This window comes from Typopeltis vanoorti, chromosome 18 (assembly GCF_054136105.1).
Source record: "Typopeltis vanoorti isolate ZY-2024b chromosome 18, IOZ_Tvanoo_1.0, whole genome shotgun sequence".
NCBI lineage: Eukaryota > Metazoa > Arthropoda > Arachnida > Uropygi > Thelyphonidae > Typopeltis > Typopeltis vanoorti.
Window position 1 is genome coordinate 37,619,260 of NC_143566.1, and position 14,450 is coordinate 37,633,709.

Below are 14,450 nucleotides of genomic sequence, written 5' to 3' on the forward strand. Positions count from 1 at the left end.
TGATAGGAATTTGACACTGGCACCTCCAGTGCAGAGTGAAACTTACCCCAAAATGCAGATGATAAACAGACAGACATCAGTGCTTCCCAACAGTGTATTGCAATCAACGAACATAGGAAACGTGGCACTCTTAGCAATACTTATCATGGACGTATTATCGACATAAGACAGATAGGGCATTCTATTGCCCAAGTGGGTAAAAACCTTAGGGTTCTCAAGGGCAACCATATCAAGAGTTTACTATGCATACCACCAGACGTACCACCAGTGCTCAGTGGGCAAGCGGTGGCTGACCACATGCCATTGATGACCTTACACACTTTCGTGGCCTTCATGCATCCTGCAGCTTAGGCATGGCTCGAGGAACATTCATCTGAGTTTGGGACCATCCAATGGCACCCTAATGCCCTCCAGATTTAAATGCTACTGAATCTCTCTCTGGGATGCTATAGAGTGAGACATCAGATCCATGTAACCAAGTAGCATTAGCAGTAAGTGAATGGTACGGCATACCTTGGGCTATGGGAGCTGATGCCCTAATTGTGTACCACTGTTGACAGCTATTCATTATTAGGCATTGTGCCTTTCCTGGTGCCGGGACCATCAAAACTGGACCTCTGCAGAGTGAACCAGAGTTATGTGGTCTGATGAATGCCATTATCAGTTGTACCAAGATGGTTTGGGGAGCCTTGTGTGACAATTAGGTCCCTCAGTGTGTCTGGAAAGGTCCTTAAATGCTGCAAGCTACCAGAATGTGCTGGTTGATAATCTACACACTTTCATGGCCTTCATGCATCCTGCAGCTTAGGCATGGCTCGAGGAGCATTCATCTGAGTTTGGGACCATCCAATGGCACCCTAATGCCCCCAGATTTAAATGCTACTGAATCTCTCTGGGATGCTATAGAGTGAGACATCAGATCCATGTAACCAAGACCAACGTCTAAGGTGCAGTTGGACAATCCTGCAACAGGAACGGCTGGAATTACCTCCAGCATCTGGTGGAGTCAGTGCCGCAGAGAGTACAGGCTGCTATTCATGCTAGAGGAGGAATGGCATGCTATTACGAGGATGGAAATTTCTCGGCCTAACAATGAAAAAACGAATTTATAAATTCAAAATTATTTTTATTTTTCAACATAATCTCCCTTAAGATTAATACATTTATTCCAGTGATGCTTCAGCGCCATTATCCCATCTCTATAATGGTTCTCAGTAAGATACCCCTCTACAGCTGTGATTACCTCTTGATTCGAAGAAAAACTCTGTTTTCAGTGAGGAAGAGTTTTAGTTTTGGGAAGAGATAGAAGTCAGAGGGACCCAAATCTGAGTAAATAGAATGGATGTTCCAACAATTCATGGTGCAGATCCCTTAATTTTCCCATTGCAAAAACAGCTTTGTGGGCAGGTGCACTGTCCTGATGAAAGATGATTTTTTCTTCTGCAAATCGGGTCTTTTCTCACGAATTTTTTTATGTAGTCTTTTTAAAAGATCAGGATAATATTCCCCAGTTATTGTTTTACACTTTTCAAGATAATTAATAAACAAAATGCCTTTAGCATCCCAAAACACCGATGCCATGACCTTTCCTGCTGATGGAACTGACTTTGTCTTCTTTGGCGCTGAACACCAACTTCTGTCCACTGTTTTTTCCCATTGACTGCCGTTTGGATTCTGGTATGTAATGGTGAATCCAAGTCTCATCCATAGTAATAAATCGCCACACAAAATCAATTTTATTCTTGTTAAAATGCTCCAAGCACTGTTCAGAGATTTTCATGCGAGTGGGTTTTTGATCTGCTGTGAGCAACTGCGGCACTCATCTTGCGTAAAGTTTTTTCATTTGCAATTCTTCATGCAAAATATATCCTACACATTCTTTTGAAATCCCCATAGTCTCAGAAGTTTCATGCACTCTGACTCGCTGATCATCCAATACCATATTATGGGCTTGATCAATGATTTCCTGTGTTGTTACACTTTTTTTACATCCTTCACGTGGATCATCTTCGAGGCTGGTACGGCCACATTTAAACTCAGCAGCCCATAAACTTTTATGAACTTTGAATGACTTTCTTTTGGCTTTAAACCTTCTTTTACAAAGAATTTTATAACCACACAATTCTCAATTTTATCAATTTCAAGGGATACAGACAACACTTTTACTTCAGACAGCTGTATAAAACAAACTTCTTGATAGAACGACTCGAAATTTCACATGGATGCTTATGACAGATGTACCGACTTAGAAAAAAAAAATCTTGCCGATAGTATTGCCATCTATGGTTGAGGCCGAGAACTTTTCAGACCATCCTCATAGGTAGGTATCTCTAATGTTTTGTTCCTTGAGTATACATCATTGCATAACTGAACTTATTTTCATTTACTTTGTGAACCCCTGTGGCTTGCAAAATTTTTCATGAAGTAAAACATGATTTAATAAAATTTTAATACACTGAAAGTACATTATAATAAAAGTTCATAAATGTTGGATAAAATGTTATATTGAATGCTCATCACCATATATAATTCAAGATATGTACCATCAGGAGGTATACAGGCTACTATACAAGTCACACCTGACTAAGTTTACATTATTACTTGCAAACAATTTTTTGCTAGATTAGTCTTATTTGTCTAAAATCCAATAATTGTCAGATCTTATATTTCATCAAACTGCATCAGTCCACCTAGATCGCAATATTCCCCTTAGTATTTTTCTGCTGAACACTTGCCTTGCTAATCTTTCTTTTTCATTTATATGATCATATTTATGGTGCCACCTCAGTTAAGTTCTGCTCACATATTATTGAACACCTATATCAATTTCCTTCATAACATCTTCATTTTTGATCTGATTCTGCCATTAATGCTATATGTTCACTCCTTTAATTTGGACACTGCTATCCAAAGCAAAAAAACACATAAAAATTGTAGATTATGTTGAAAAGTCTTAATATTTCATATAAAATTATTTATGATATCATCCACAACTGCCAATGTTACAGGAAGAGCAGCATATGGTTAGTGGTGATAAAACTCACTCAGGACCAAACAGGTATGTACGTTGCATACAATACAACCTAGAACATGAGAAGTGCTATTTAGAATGATACAGATGAATTTATGGATTGCCCTTTCATAGGAGATGAAGCTGGATCCACCATTATACCCAAAACAAAGTCCAAAGTACATGATGGAAACAATCTTTCCAAAAAATTCCACATGATTCAATCATGTCAGTATCACTTTCTCTACAGTGCTCCTACTTTCTGATAATGCTAGGATATACAGCTATTCTCATTCAATGATCTTATGGGGGGGGGGGGAATACCCCATCATGCTTCTTATCTAATTACTAGGACTGTTTTTGGCCAACTGCCAGAGTTAACCCGGCGTTAGTAAGGGGGAGGGTGTCACAGAGCCCAAAGATTTTAAATTGACTATAACTTTTTAACAATGCATGGCAGTGAGTCATGCCTCAGTATAGCTTCCCTTCCCGTAACATGCTACTCGATGGCATAGATCAGCATTTCTCAGCCTTTCTAAGCCCAAGGACCAGTAAAATGCCTAAAACAATTCTATGGACCATGGACCACTATGTTACATAGGAGTAGCTGGGGGGGGGGGGTATATGCCCTGGGCGGCACTTTTTTGGCGTTTTAAGAAATCTTGCCATACTCTCTATAAAACAGCAAATGAGTGATGAAACAGACTTCAACAATGTCATCGACAATTTTACGAACAGAAAAGCAAGCAAAATAACATTTTAGAATGTTGGAATTAAAGCTTTACTTCAAAAATAAACATAGTGTTTTTAATTTATTTCCCTATACGTCATTTTGACTTTTTGTAATTTTTTTTAAAAAACCAATGGGAATTACTGACATTTCGGAAAAGCTGTGCCATTTATAACATAATAAATCTAAATGCATGTTTTGAATACATATGGAAACTTAAATTGGAAGTAAACGATTAAAAGTGTATCAAATACATATAATATAATTATGTTAATACTTATTTTAATGAGATGGTTGAGCTTCTCAGCCCTTGCAGGGTTTCTGGATATCTGGCTCAATATTGGTCAAATTCAGTCGAAGATAGGCACACAAACACTAAGACAAAGTCTGTATTTTGTTTTTATTTGAAGGAGCGATGAAAATCCTTTCTCACAAAGATAGGTTGTAGAAAACTGCATGAAGATTTTCAATGCTTCTTCAGATAATTCTGGAAATTCGCTTCTCACTGAAGGCGAGATCCAAAATCGAGCTAAACCAAGATCACGGAATTGCATTTTAAGTCCACTGTCACTTGAAAGCTCGATTAAATGTTCTTTTTTCGATAACGAAAGGTTTCTCGTCACTGCAAGCCTGAAATGGATTGCGAACCCACAGAAATTTATTATAAAAGTTATTCGGAAAATATGTTTCAAAATTCCATTTCAGATTTTTGAGGTGGTCACAAACCCTTTCCAGAAACTCACAATCAAAAAATTATCATTTTCCACTAAAAAGGATTCCAATGTTGGAAAAGGTGAAAATTGTCTATCATTTACATAATTAATCCATAAAACCAGTTTTTTCTCGAATGCCTTTATTGTGTCGTACGCATCAAGAACAGTTAAAAAAATTTCCCTGAAGGGAGATATTTAGTTCATTTAATTTTAAAAAAATGTCCGAAAGATAGGATAGTGTTGATAACCATGCTTCATCAACAAGGAGTGATGCAAAATCAGAATTACGTTCATTTACAAACAATAAAATTTTGTGCCTTAATTGAAATAGTCTTGTTAGTACTTTGTCCCTGGAAAGCCAGTGAATTTCAGAATGAAGCAAAAGTTGTATATAGTCACTGCCCATTTCGTCGCAGAGTACTGAAAATAACCCGTTATTTAACAGTCGATCTTTAATAAAATTAACTAGCTTTACAGCGTTGTATAGCAAGTTTTAAATTCTGGTGGCATTCCTTTGGAGGCTAATGCTTCCCTATGTATGGTACCCAATTCATGTCCAGACCATAGAAACAACCCCATTATGCCTGCCTGTAAGGGGATGAGCTCCATTTTTCCCATTGGATCCCTTTGTGTATTATGTAATTATTGAGATTGTGAAATATTTATTCTCCAGTTGTTCAGGATGGCAAAGTTCTACAAAACAGAATATCATCATGAATGTTGTTATCATGCGCATATCTTACATAGCAGATTAACTGCGCATCATTTGTAATATCTTGTCTATTTTTAACGCATAATAAGGGTCGTTCTTTAACTCTTTTGATTAACTGAGATTCTACGTCACCTGCCATATCATTAATTCTGCGACCGACAGTGTCATTTGAAAGAGGAATCAAATCAACATCTTTTAGTAACTTGTTGCCAAACATAGTTTTTACCACATCTTTTATAACTGGAAGTAGAAAATTTTCCCTGTTTTCGCTATGCGCAAACTTAAGAGGTAGGATGCTTCCAGTGCCTTGCTATTAATGGAACCCATGGCTGAAACTATATCTTTCCCATGATTTATTGTCCCTAAGCGTCGCTGAAAAAATTCATTGGCTTATTTTCACATCACAATGTTTAGTTTCTAAATATCGGAGTTTCGCAGATTTCATGCACTCATTCGACAACACTTCATAACACAAAACACATTGAGGTTTCTGTTCACTTTCATCTCCACACCAAGTAAACCCAATTCCAAATATGAACTGTTATATTTCCTACTGTATTTTTTCTTTGAACTGCTTGTTTCTTCTACTTTAATAGTATCAGATATACTCGCCGTTACAACACGTGTATCACGATTAGGGTTAGCATCACCTGTTTCATTTGCTCTTTTTTTTCAAAGTCCTAATTCTAAGCAACTTTTCCATTATTAAAAAATGTTTCTGAAAAATATATAAATTTATAAATACTGGAATTAACTCAGGACACACTTTGTCCAAGTATCACTTAGCGCTTCTGAAGATATACTGAGCCTTGGATGAAGGAAGGAGACCTTCAATAATAAAAATCAATAAACAACAAGCAATTGGTTAAAATGTGGATAACACATGTTCACTTCAAATCTGACAAAACAGCAAGAAGGCAGCAGCAATAAAACTATTACTTACTATTATAATAACTGAATTAACTAACATAAATTATTCTTTATTCCTAGAATTTTCGTCTGAGTATCACAGGCATCATCAGTTCAGGTACAAAGGCTAATTAAACAATGACTTATATTTACAAAGTGCCGCCTAAGTAACTAAGGTTAAATTTCCTAAATTTATTTTATATGTTAAAGATACCAAACTATTTTAAACCTGGTTTTACTCCATTTACCATGAGCTGCCTTGGTCTTGCACTACTTGCAGGATCAGCTAGACTTGCAACACTTGGAGGCGCAAACTTGACTTGTTTGTCTGTTTGCTTGCTTACTTGGGAAATGGAATAAAACCAGGTTTAAAATAGCTTTGTATCTTTAACATTTATTATACTCAAGGTAAAATACTTTCTACATTTATATCTCCTCCTGAGATTTTTATTATGGTAGCTTGTTCTGGTAAAATACTTATAAGCTCTGTATTACTAAAATCTTGGTATTTCTAGCCTGGCTCCCACTGATGGGGGCTGGCTTTGAGAGGCTCTGCTTGGGGATAGGTTTTTGCCCGTCTCTGAGCAGAGCCACCGCTGAGATTATGGCTCTGGCTGGTGGTGGGGTGAGCCTGCCACTGGGTAGAGCCAACACTGAGAAGTTCTTCTCGGTGACGGGGTGAGCCTGTCACTGAGTGGAACAACGTTGGACGGTCTTTCGGCCACTATGGAGTGGTCTAGGGATCATCCTAATTTTTAGAAAGGTCTTTACTTAAATACACCTCAATAAAGGTCGAAACCGGTCTGGGTAGTGGCCCCCCTTGCCTTTAATACAAAGCATCATACATCTCCTCCAGGAGATATGCTTTGCATTAAGGGTAAATATTAAGATTAGTGATCAGAGCTTATTCTATTTTTACCATGAGTTGCCTTGGTCTTGCACTACTTGCAGGGTCAGCTAGACTTGCAACACTTGCAGGCACAAACTTGACTTGTTTGTCTGTTTACTTACTTGGGAAATGGAGTAAAACCAGGTTTAAAATAGCTTGGTATCTTTAACATTTATTATACCCAAGGTAAAATAATTTCTACATATATATGTGTGTGTATATATATGGAAAAAATTTTTTATATTGGAAAATTTTTTTTAAAAAATAAATTTAGGAAATTTAACCTTAGCTACTTAGGTGGTGCTTTGTAAATATATTTAATTAGCATTTGTACCTGTACTGATGATGCCTGTAATACTCAGGCGAAAATTCTACGAATAAAGAATAATTTACGTGAGTTAATTCCATTATTATAATAGTAAGTAATGTGTCTACTCACGGTATTTCCTTACTGAAACAATAAAACTATATCGTCGTTCACTTCACCCCTCTTTTATTATTTGTCATTCTGCAGCTAAATTTGTAGTGACAGAATGTCGAATAATAAAAGAGAGGTGAAGTGAACAACAATATAATTTTATTGCTTCTGCTTTTGAACATTCTGATGCTATTTGTTGGTTTTTTTTAAATCTCCATTTGATTTCAATAATTTTTACTTACTATTCAATCTTCATTTGTTTTGTTTGGATAATTAAAAAATATACATTTATTTAATTAATTTAAGTCTGCCTGCAGACCACCTGTCCCACCATCATGGACCACCTATGGGCCACAGACCACAGGTTGAGAAACACTGGCATAGATGACAGGCTGTTGTGCGCAAGCAAGTTTAGTGTGGTACCCCACCTTACCACTTTTGTTACATTTTCCCACCTTACTAATGACAGGTTAATTTAAGACTCTAAGGAGGGTGATGAATCTAACATTCAGTGGGAGACTCACCACCTTAGTGGATGAAGTGCTGTCAAACTTTAAGCATTCATCTCTGTATATTTATTTTATATATTTTGACTTCATAACAATACCATATATCAAAGATAAAGACTGAGTTACTCTCAGTGGCCAGGTTTATTAATGTTATCTTCTTTTTTAGGTTCAATAGTGATTCTGTAATTACCATACTCATGATGTAATCTAATAGATCATATATCTATCACTAAATCAAAATAAAAAAATTATGTTGAGGTCAAAAAATTATTAATTGAATACAAGTAAAACACCAAGTTTAGAAGTAAAAAAATACTATATGAGAAAGATTTTGCTAGGACCTCAAAAAATAAGAAACAGATGATAAATACTAAATCAAGATTTCATCATTCAGAGGCTGGATACCTCAGAAAATGAAACTAACCTCATAAAAACCACCATATGTAGTTTTATAAAAATCATCTTCCTCTTCAGCTTCTAACAGCTGAGTCATTTTGCTACCTGCATTGCTTCTTCTGTCTCTTGTTTGTGTCATGCTAGTAATCGATTTAAAAATAAAATAAAAATAAATAAATATATATATATATATATATATAGCTACATTAGTTATGCACTAAACTCACATAAAGATTAATACATATCTATCAGTGCGAAGGATCATGTAATCTGTCACACTGAATAGATAGCTAAACTCAATTATGAAGTGAAGGAAACATTACCTGAATTGTGCCCCCAGGAAAAAATTAGGTATACTTCCAGTAGGCTAACATGGTTGGTAAAGCACGTTAGGACCAAGTACCTGATGTGTGGATTTATTGCTGATTACGAAAGGAATAAGAGACATAAAAATCATGTAGTGCACTTTCACTGACAGGCTTCATAACTTCTCTTTGAGAAAAAGGCATTTTGGGAATCACAAAAAATAGAAAGACCTTTCATGTACCACAGTACAACAAGTAAAAAAACGGATATTTTTTTTGCCGGCCTGGTGGCCAAGCGGTTTGCATATCCACTCTCCAGCCAAAAGGCTGTGGGTTCGATTCCCACCGTGGGCATGGATGTTTGTGATTGTCTGTGAAAATACCAGTGGTGGTAGTGGTCGGCAGTAGATGGCGTTGGTGTAGATTATGAAGGTAGTTGCGATTGGTGGGTTGGTGGACACGGTGAGTTGTAGAGTAGCTGCCCTCCCTTGATGAGTCTTTGGATTCCCTGGAGGTGTTATGTAATAATAATATCTTCTAGCTTAACTATGCAACATTCATAACCTTGTCAATCTGCAGAGTAAAGAAAATGGACCTGGGAGCAACCAAATGGAACAGGATCACAAACTAATATTATAATCAATGGAAAGTTGATGAGATCAATTCTGGGTAGTGACCCTTCCCATAATGCATAGCATTATACATACTCATAAGGATATGTGCTTTGCATTATGGGATACTAAGGTAAGAGATGTGAGGTCATTAGCTTCTGTATATGAGTTGCCTTGTCCTCATTATATTTCAGGTGCAAACTTTGTTTGCTTACACTTGGATAAAGGATCAAACTTCAACTTGGTTATACTATAATTAAATTAATACAATTAATACACTCTTGTTAGTTACTTTTAGCCTAACCCACGTGGGCAAACCAACGCTGATGTCAGCAAGTTGCAGAGCGATATTTGTTTAGTGTCTGTTGTCTACATGTGACAGTCCATTCACATGAACTTGTGCAAACAGTGATGGATTTTTGTAGCTACATGGATTTAAGCAAATTAATTTAGTGCTCACAACTTGACAGATTATAGCTAGATGAAAAACAGGCAATTAATATGAGAAATATTACAGTGGTGGTTTTAATGCATTAAAACCTCAAATGGACAAATGTCTCAATTTTCACATAATTTGCAAGAAAATTCATATTATCCAATGTTATGTTAACCGTGTTATCAATATCTAGATAGAGCAAAAACATAATCCTCAGCAAACTTCTTAAGAAAATGTTATGACTTCTTTATGTTCACTCCCCCTCGTCCCACAAACAACTGCATCATAAAGATGATCTGTGAGCTCTTATTCATCTGACAATAAAATTAAAAAAGAAAAAAAAAAACTACTACACTGGTATCTCATGGATCAAGAATTTATCATGGGAAGTGTACTCTATGTATAACATCAGCTTATTCATCACTAACAATAACTTGCAATTCATTTACAAATAATGTAAAACTATCAGCTAAGTATAATAATTTTCAGGGATGACTCATCCAATTCACATGCTGTCTTCAATACATCCTCCTCACAGTCATTCACTGATGCTGCACTTGTCAGTCTCCTTAGCAACATATTCTGCTTCCAATGATAAAAATCTGCCCCCCCCCTGTTGACTTCTGTGAATGAACTCCGATTATTTCTCCTCCCACCACATATTAAAAAATGTCCTCTGCATCCATAATATAATATCTCCTCACTAACTTATGTTTCTATCACATCCCCATGACTCTGCCTTTCTGACAAACTGCAACCTATAGTCTCTTAAGCTGTCCTCGCAGTCAGCATTCAATAATCCTGAAATCATCTTACCTCTGAACTTTTCCAATGTTTCTTCAATCTCCTTAAACCCAAAAGGCGAAATCTGCATATAGTACAAATGCAGTAGAGTCAATGCTTTATATAATGACAATCACTTCTTTTGCAGTTCCAGCAATTATCTGCATCGCTGCATCTATTGAATATTGGAAACTCTTCTGCCCGCATTCCGACGTTATCTAAATCCTACAGTTAGTTCTCATAATTATTATTATTACAGGCGACTCCAGGAGTCCTTAGACTCGAGGGAGGCCCTAAACATCATGTCTGCACAACTATATGACATTTTCACAGTATCTATCATACCTTGCCTTGAACTCACTCACTGTCATAGCACCCACAACACTCTGGCAGCTCATTCCACTCATTTACCAGTCCTTAACATAACGAGTCCTTAACTTTTCGACATCTGCAAACAATTGTGTGTCTCCCTTTAAACCAGATGGTATGTCATCAATAAAGTTAAATAGTAAGTAGTGCTGCCATAGAATCCGGTGGCAAAAACTGTCTCTCTGAGATAGTTTTTCTTACATGTTGATATACATTGATCAATAAGTATACAATCCACTGTCAACAATCTATTATTATTATTTTGACACCTCCATGGAGTCCAAAGACTCATCGAGGGAGAGTGTGTCGACAGCATCGAACGATTGGTGGCCTTCCAACTACTAACCGCGCTCAAACTTACTTAACTGAGCCATTAGTAGCAGAAGCTCTACCAATCGACCAACCTTTGCCGGCTATTATCAACCTTCATCCCATACAGCTTCATTTTCATTCAAAACTTTTCATTAAATGTTTACATTGATACCGACCGTATTTTTACTATATAATTATTCTCTTACCTATTAATCTGTTTGATTTAAAAAAAAATAAAAAATCTTGATTTAAAATACACAAAACTGACTCCAATTCAAAACAGATATGTGCACTTCTCTGCGAATGACATCCTTATGGAGCTTTTAAGCAAGCTAAAAGAAATTACACTTTGGATATACCGTTTTATTTAAAATAGACATACAGCACAAAATAAAACACATCACTCAAATCACTATAAAATTCCTTTTAACCGAGTATACCATTTAAACATTTCTTGTAACCACTTTTCATATTAAATAAAGCCATTAGCGCCATCTGATGTAAATAAAATAGTTACTCTTAATCAAAACTGGATTAGTACAGCCCAATATAGCCAAAGCTCTTTCCTGTGGAACGAGAACTGGTGGGCATTTGTGCGACGCATTTTAGGCTTAGAGAATTTTATTTGTTTATTTATTAGAAAAAAACAAACAAACTATACTTTCTTTTTAGGCAGGCTCTCGACATCAAGCCTTCATGTTTATTCACTGGCGGATCCACAAGGGAGTTGGGATGTTCGAGCACTCCTAATTTTGTACAACAACAATTATAATTTATTTTTAAATTATAATTGTTGTTTATTTTTAGTATAATTGCGCTGTTTATTTTTAAATTCCAATCACTGATATCAAGGGCTCCGAGTTTGTCCTATCTTGGTAAGTAAGTTTTTTTTTTTTTTTTTTTTTTTAGTTCTGGTGCATAAGAAATATTAAATTAAATTTTACATGCGGAATATGAGCAGACACTGGATACCTAAACTCATATTTCCGTGTGCTGATTTTAATTTTCAATACACTTTTAAACATTGATGACTTAGGAAAAGGGCATAATCATAACTCCAAAAATTCGATCTTATCAGTATTACATGACTACTATTACGGCACACTTATGTAACATTAATTAAATAAATAACACTGATTAAATTAAAAATATAACTAATAGTTATTAATAGTGCCAGTTTTATCCTATGGAAATAGTATTAATATTCATAGTTCTAGGACCCTGAAAGAAAGCTCATTATAGTCTCAACTCTGTTGCTGATCACAGGAATTTTTCTTTTTTTCTAAGCTTTTCTTTGGCTGGTTCCTGCGTTACTCAATTTCTGCCAGAAACAAAAAAAAAGAGACATCCTCCCTGAAACCAGTGTTTTTAGCGTCTCGTCTAAAATATAGTGATCGTGTAACTAATGAAGACAACACATCAGGGTCATCAGGTGGACTCAATTCTCAAGCCTCCCCTCCCCCCGCTCTCTCCCTTCACACACGTACATACACACCTGAAAAATCTTGAGTCATTGATAGTCTGGCTCACTTACAATGAAAGCTTCTAGAATAGAGACTGGTTACCAACGTGGCTTCAAAAATTTAGGGTTAAAGGAATTCAGAGAAAAAAGAACTGTACATTTTTTTACTTCTGATAATAATAATAATAATAAAATTCCAGCATATACCTTCAGGAGGTGTACAGGATTATTATTATTACTATTACTATTATTAAGAGAGATCTCCAGGGATTCAGGGACTCATGAGGCCACATACTCATGCACCAACTATCATACTTATTCTTGAATTCATTCACATTGCTTGCACTCACAACTTCCGCTGATAATCCATTCCAATCATGAACCACCCTGTGAGAGAAAAATCTAGCCCTCACCTCTTCTTAGCAGCATTCATTCTCAGCTTCCAAGGAAAGCTCTTGTTCTTGCTCCATTAATTGAAAAAATTATATCAATTGAAATCCCGTATAACCCTTTCAGAAGTTTGTAAGTCTCAATCATATCACCCATCTTTCTCCTGTTTGCTAGTGTCTGCAATCTGCAAATTCTCAATCTGTCATCATAATCAGTATTCCACAATCCTGATATAATTTATAGCATTCTCCTTTGCACTCTCTCCACTGTATCAGAATCACAATGGAAACCAGGTGATCGGATCTGCAAACAATTGCCCAAGTGACGTTATCAAGGCCTTGTAAAGAGACAAAATGATATCCTTATCTTTACATGATAAAGTTCTTTTCAGCATTGCAATTACCTTTTGAGCTGTATGTGTAGTCTTTGCTATATGGCCCCTGAACTTCGACTTGTTATCTATCAACATTACAAGATTCCTGGCCCGATCAGTTTCTTCTAGCATAATATGACATTGGATATCTAATCACTAAATTGTATGACTCTACTTTTACTGGCATCTATTTTCCCATGTCCACAATTCGAATCATTCTGCAAGTACAGCATATCAATGGCATTCCTGATTACCATGCCTATCTTGCATTAGCAGCAAATAGTTGTATGCCACTTGTCAAATCCATTGAATAACACTAATATACATATCGAATAACAGTAGACCAAGGACTGATCATATACCACATTTTGATAACTGTCAGTCAGACATCATCTTACCCACGCTAATAGTGATTGGTCGATAGTTCGATATATCGATCTTTGCACCACTCTTCTGCGATGCGATTACCATACATCTTTGCATTCCTGGGGAATCTTTCCTGTTCTAAGACTCAAATTACATAGCTTGGTCAAAGGAATAAGTAGTTCAGCTGAACATTCTTTTCCACCAGTCCTTATTGTTGAATATTTAGTTTGTGTAACAGCTCTAATACTTCCTCTTCATACACTTGAGCATCTTCATTCCGTGAAGAGGTAGCAGTGAATTCAATGTTTAATACACCAGGTTGATAGCGTTTATCAAAATGGGCACACGTTAGTTGAACAACCTCAGCATCTTTCACTCTAACACCATCTGCATTCAAAGAGTTCTTTTTTCATATTTATTCTTTCTTTTACTTGCAGAATATCGATAGAATTCTTTTGGGAGGTTTTTAGCTAGCAGAGATAGTTTCTTTTCACACTCTAACTTAGCTCTGTGTACAACAGTTGTGTCTCTTTTGTCCTGCTGCTTATAATTTACACAGCGAACATCATCCTTATACACACGGTTTTCCTTCCGCATCATCTGTTTCTTACGAATCTCTTGCTTAATAAGATTACACATCCATTTGTCTCCTGCCCTATTTAGTCATCGAACTCTCGGCACACATTCTGATATTGCATAATTTAAGAATTTTTTTTAAATGCTTTCTATGCACTTTCGATATTCTTCTGATGCAGCA

The 14,450-nt window shown here is 36.2% G+C and overlaps 1 protein-coding gene across 1 annotated transcript in view; it reads right to left on the reverse strand.

Moving 5' to 3' along the window:
• YL-1 (Vacuolar protein sorting-associated protein YL-1) overlaps positions 1-11,565 on the reverse strand; it is a 71,449-nt gene extending 59,884 nt beyond the window's left edge. Inside the window, exons 1-2 of the mRNA XM_090408302.1 lie at positions 11,309-11,565; positions 8,315-8,426 (exon numbers count right to left, since the gene is read on the reverse strand). Coding sequence (XP_090264428.1) covers positions 8,315-8,425 — 111 coding nt within the window. The 5' untranslated portion in view covers position 8,426; positions 11,309-11,565. The remainder of the gene's footprint in view (positions 1-8,314; positions 8,427-11,308) is intronic.
• Positions 11,566-14,450: the final 2,885 nt, after the last annotated feature.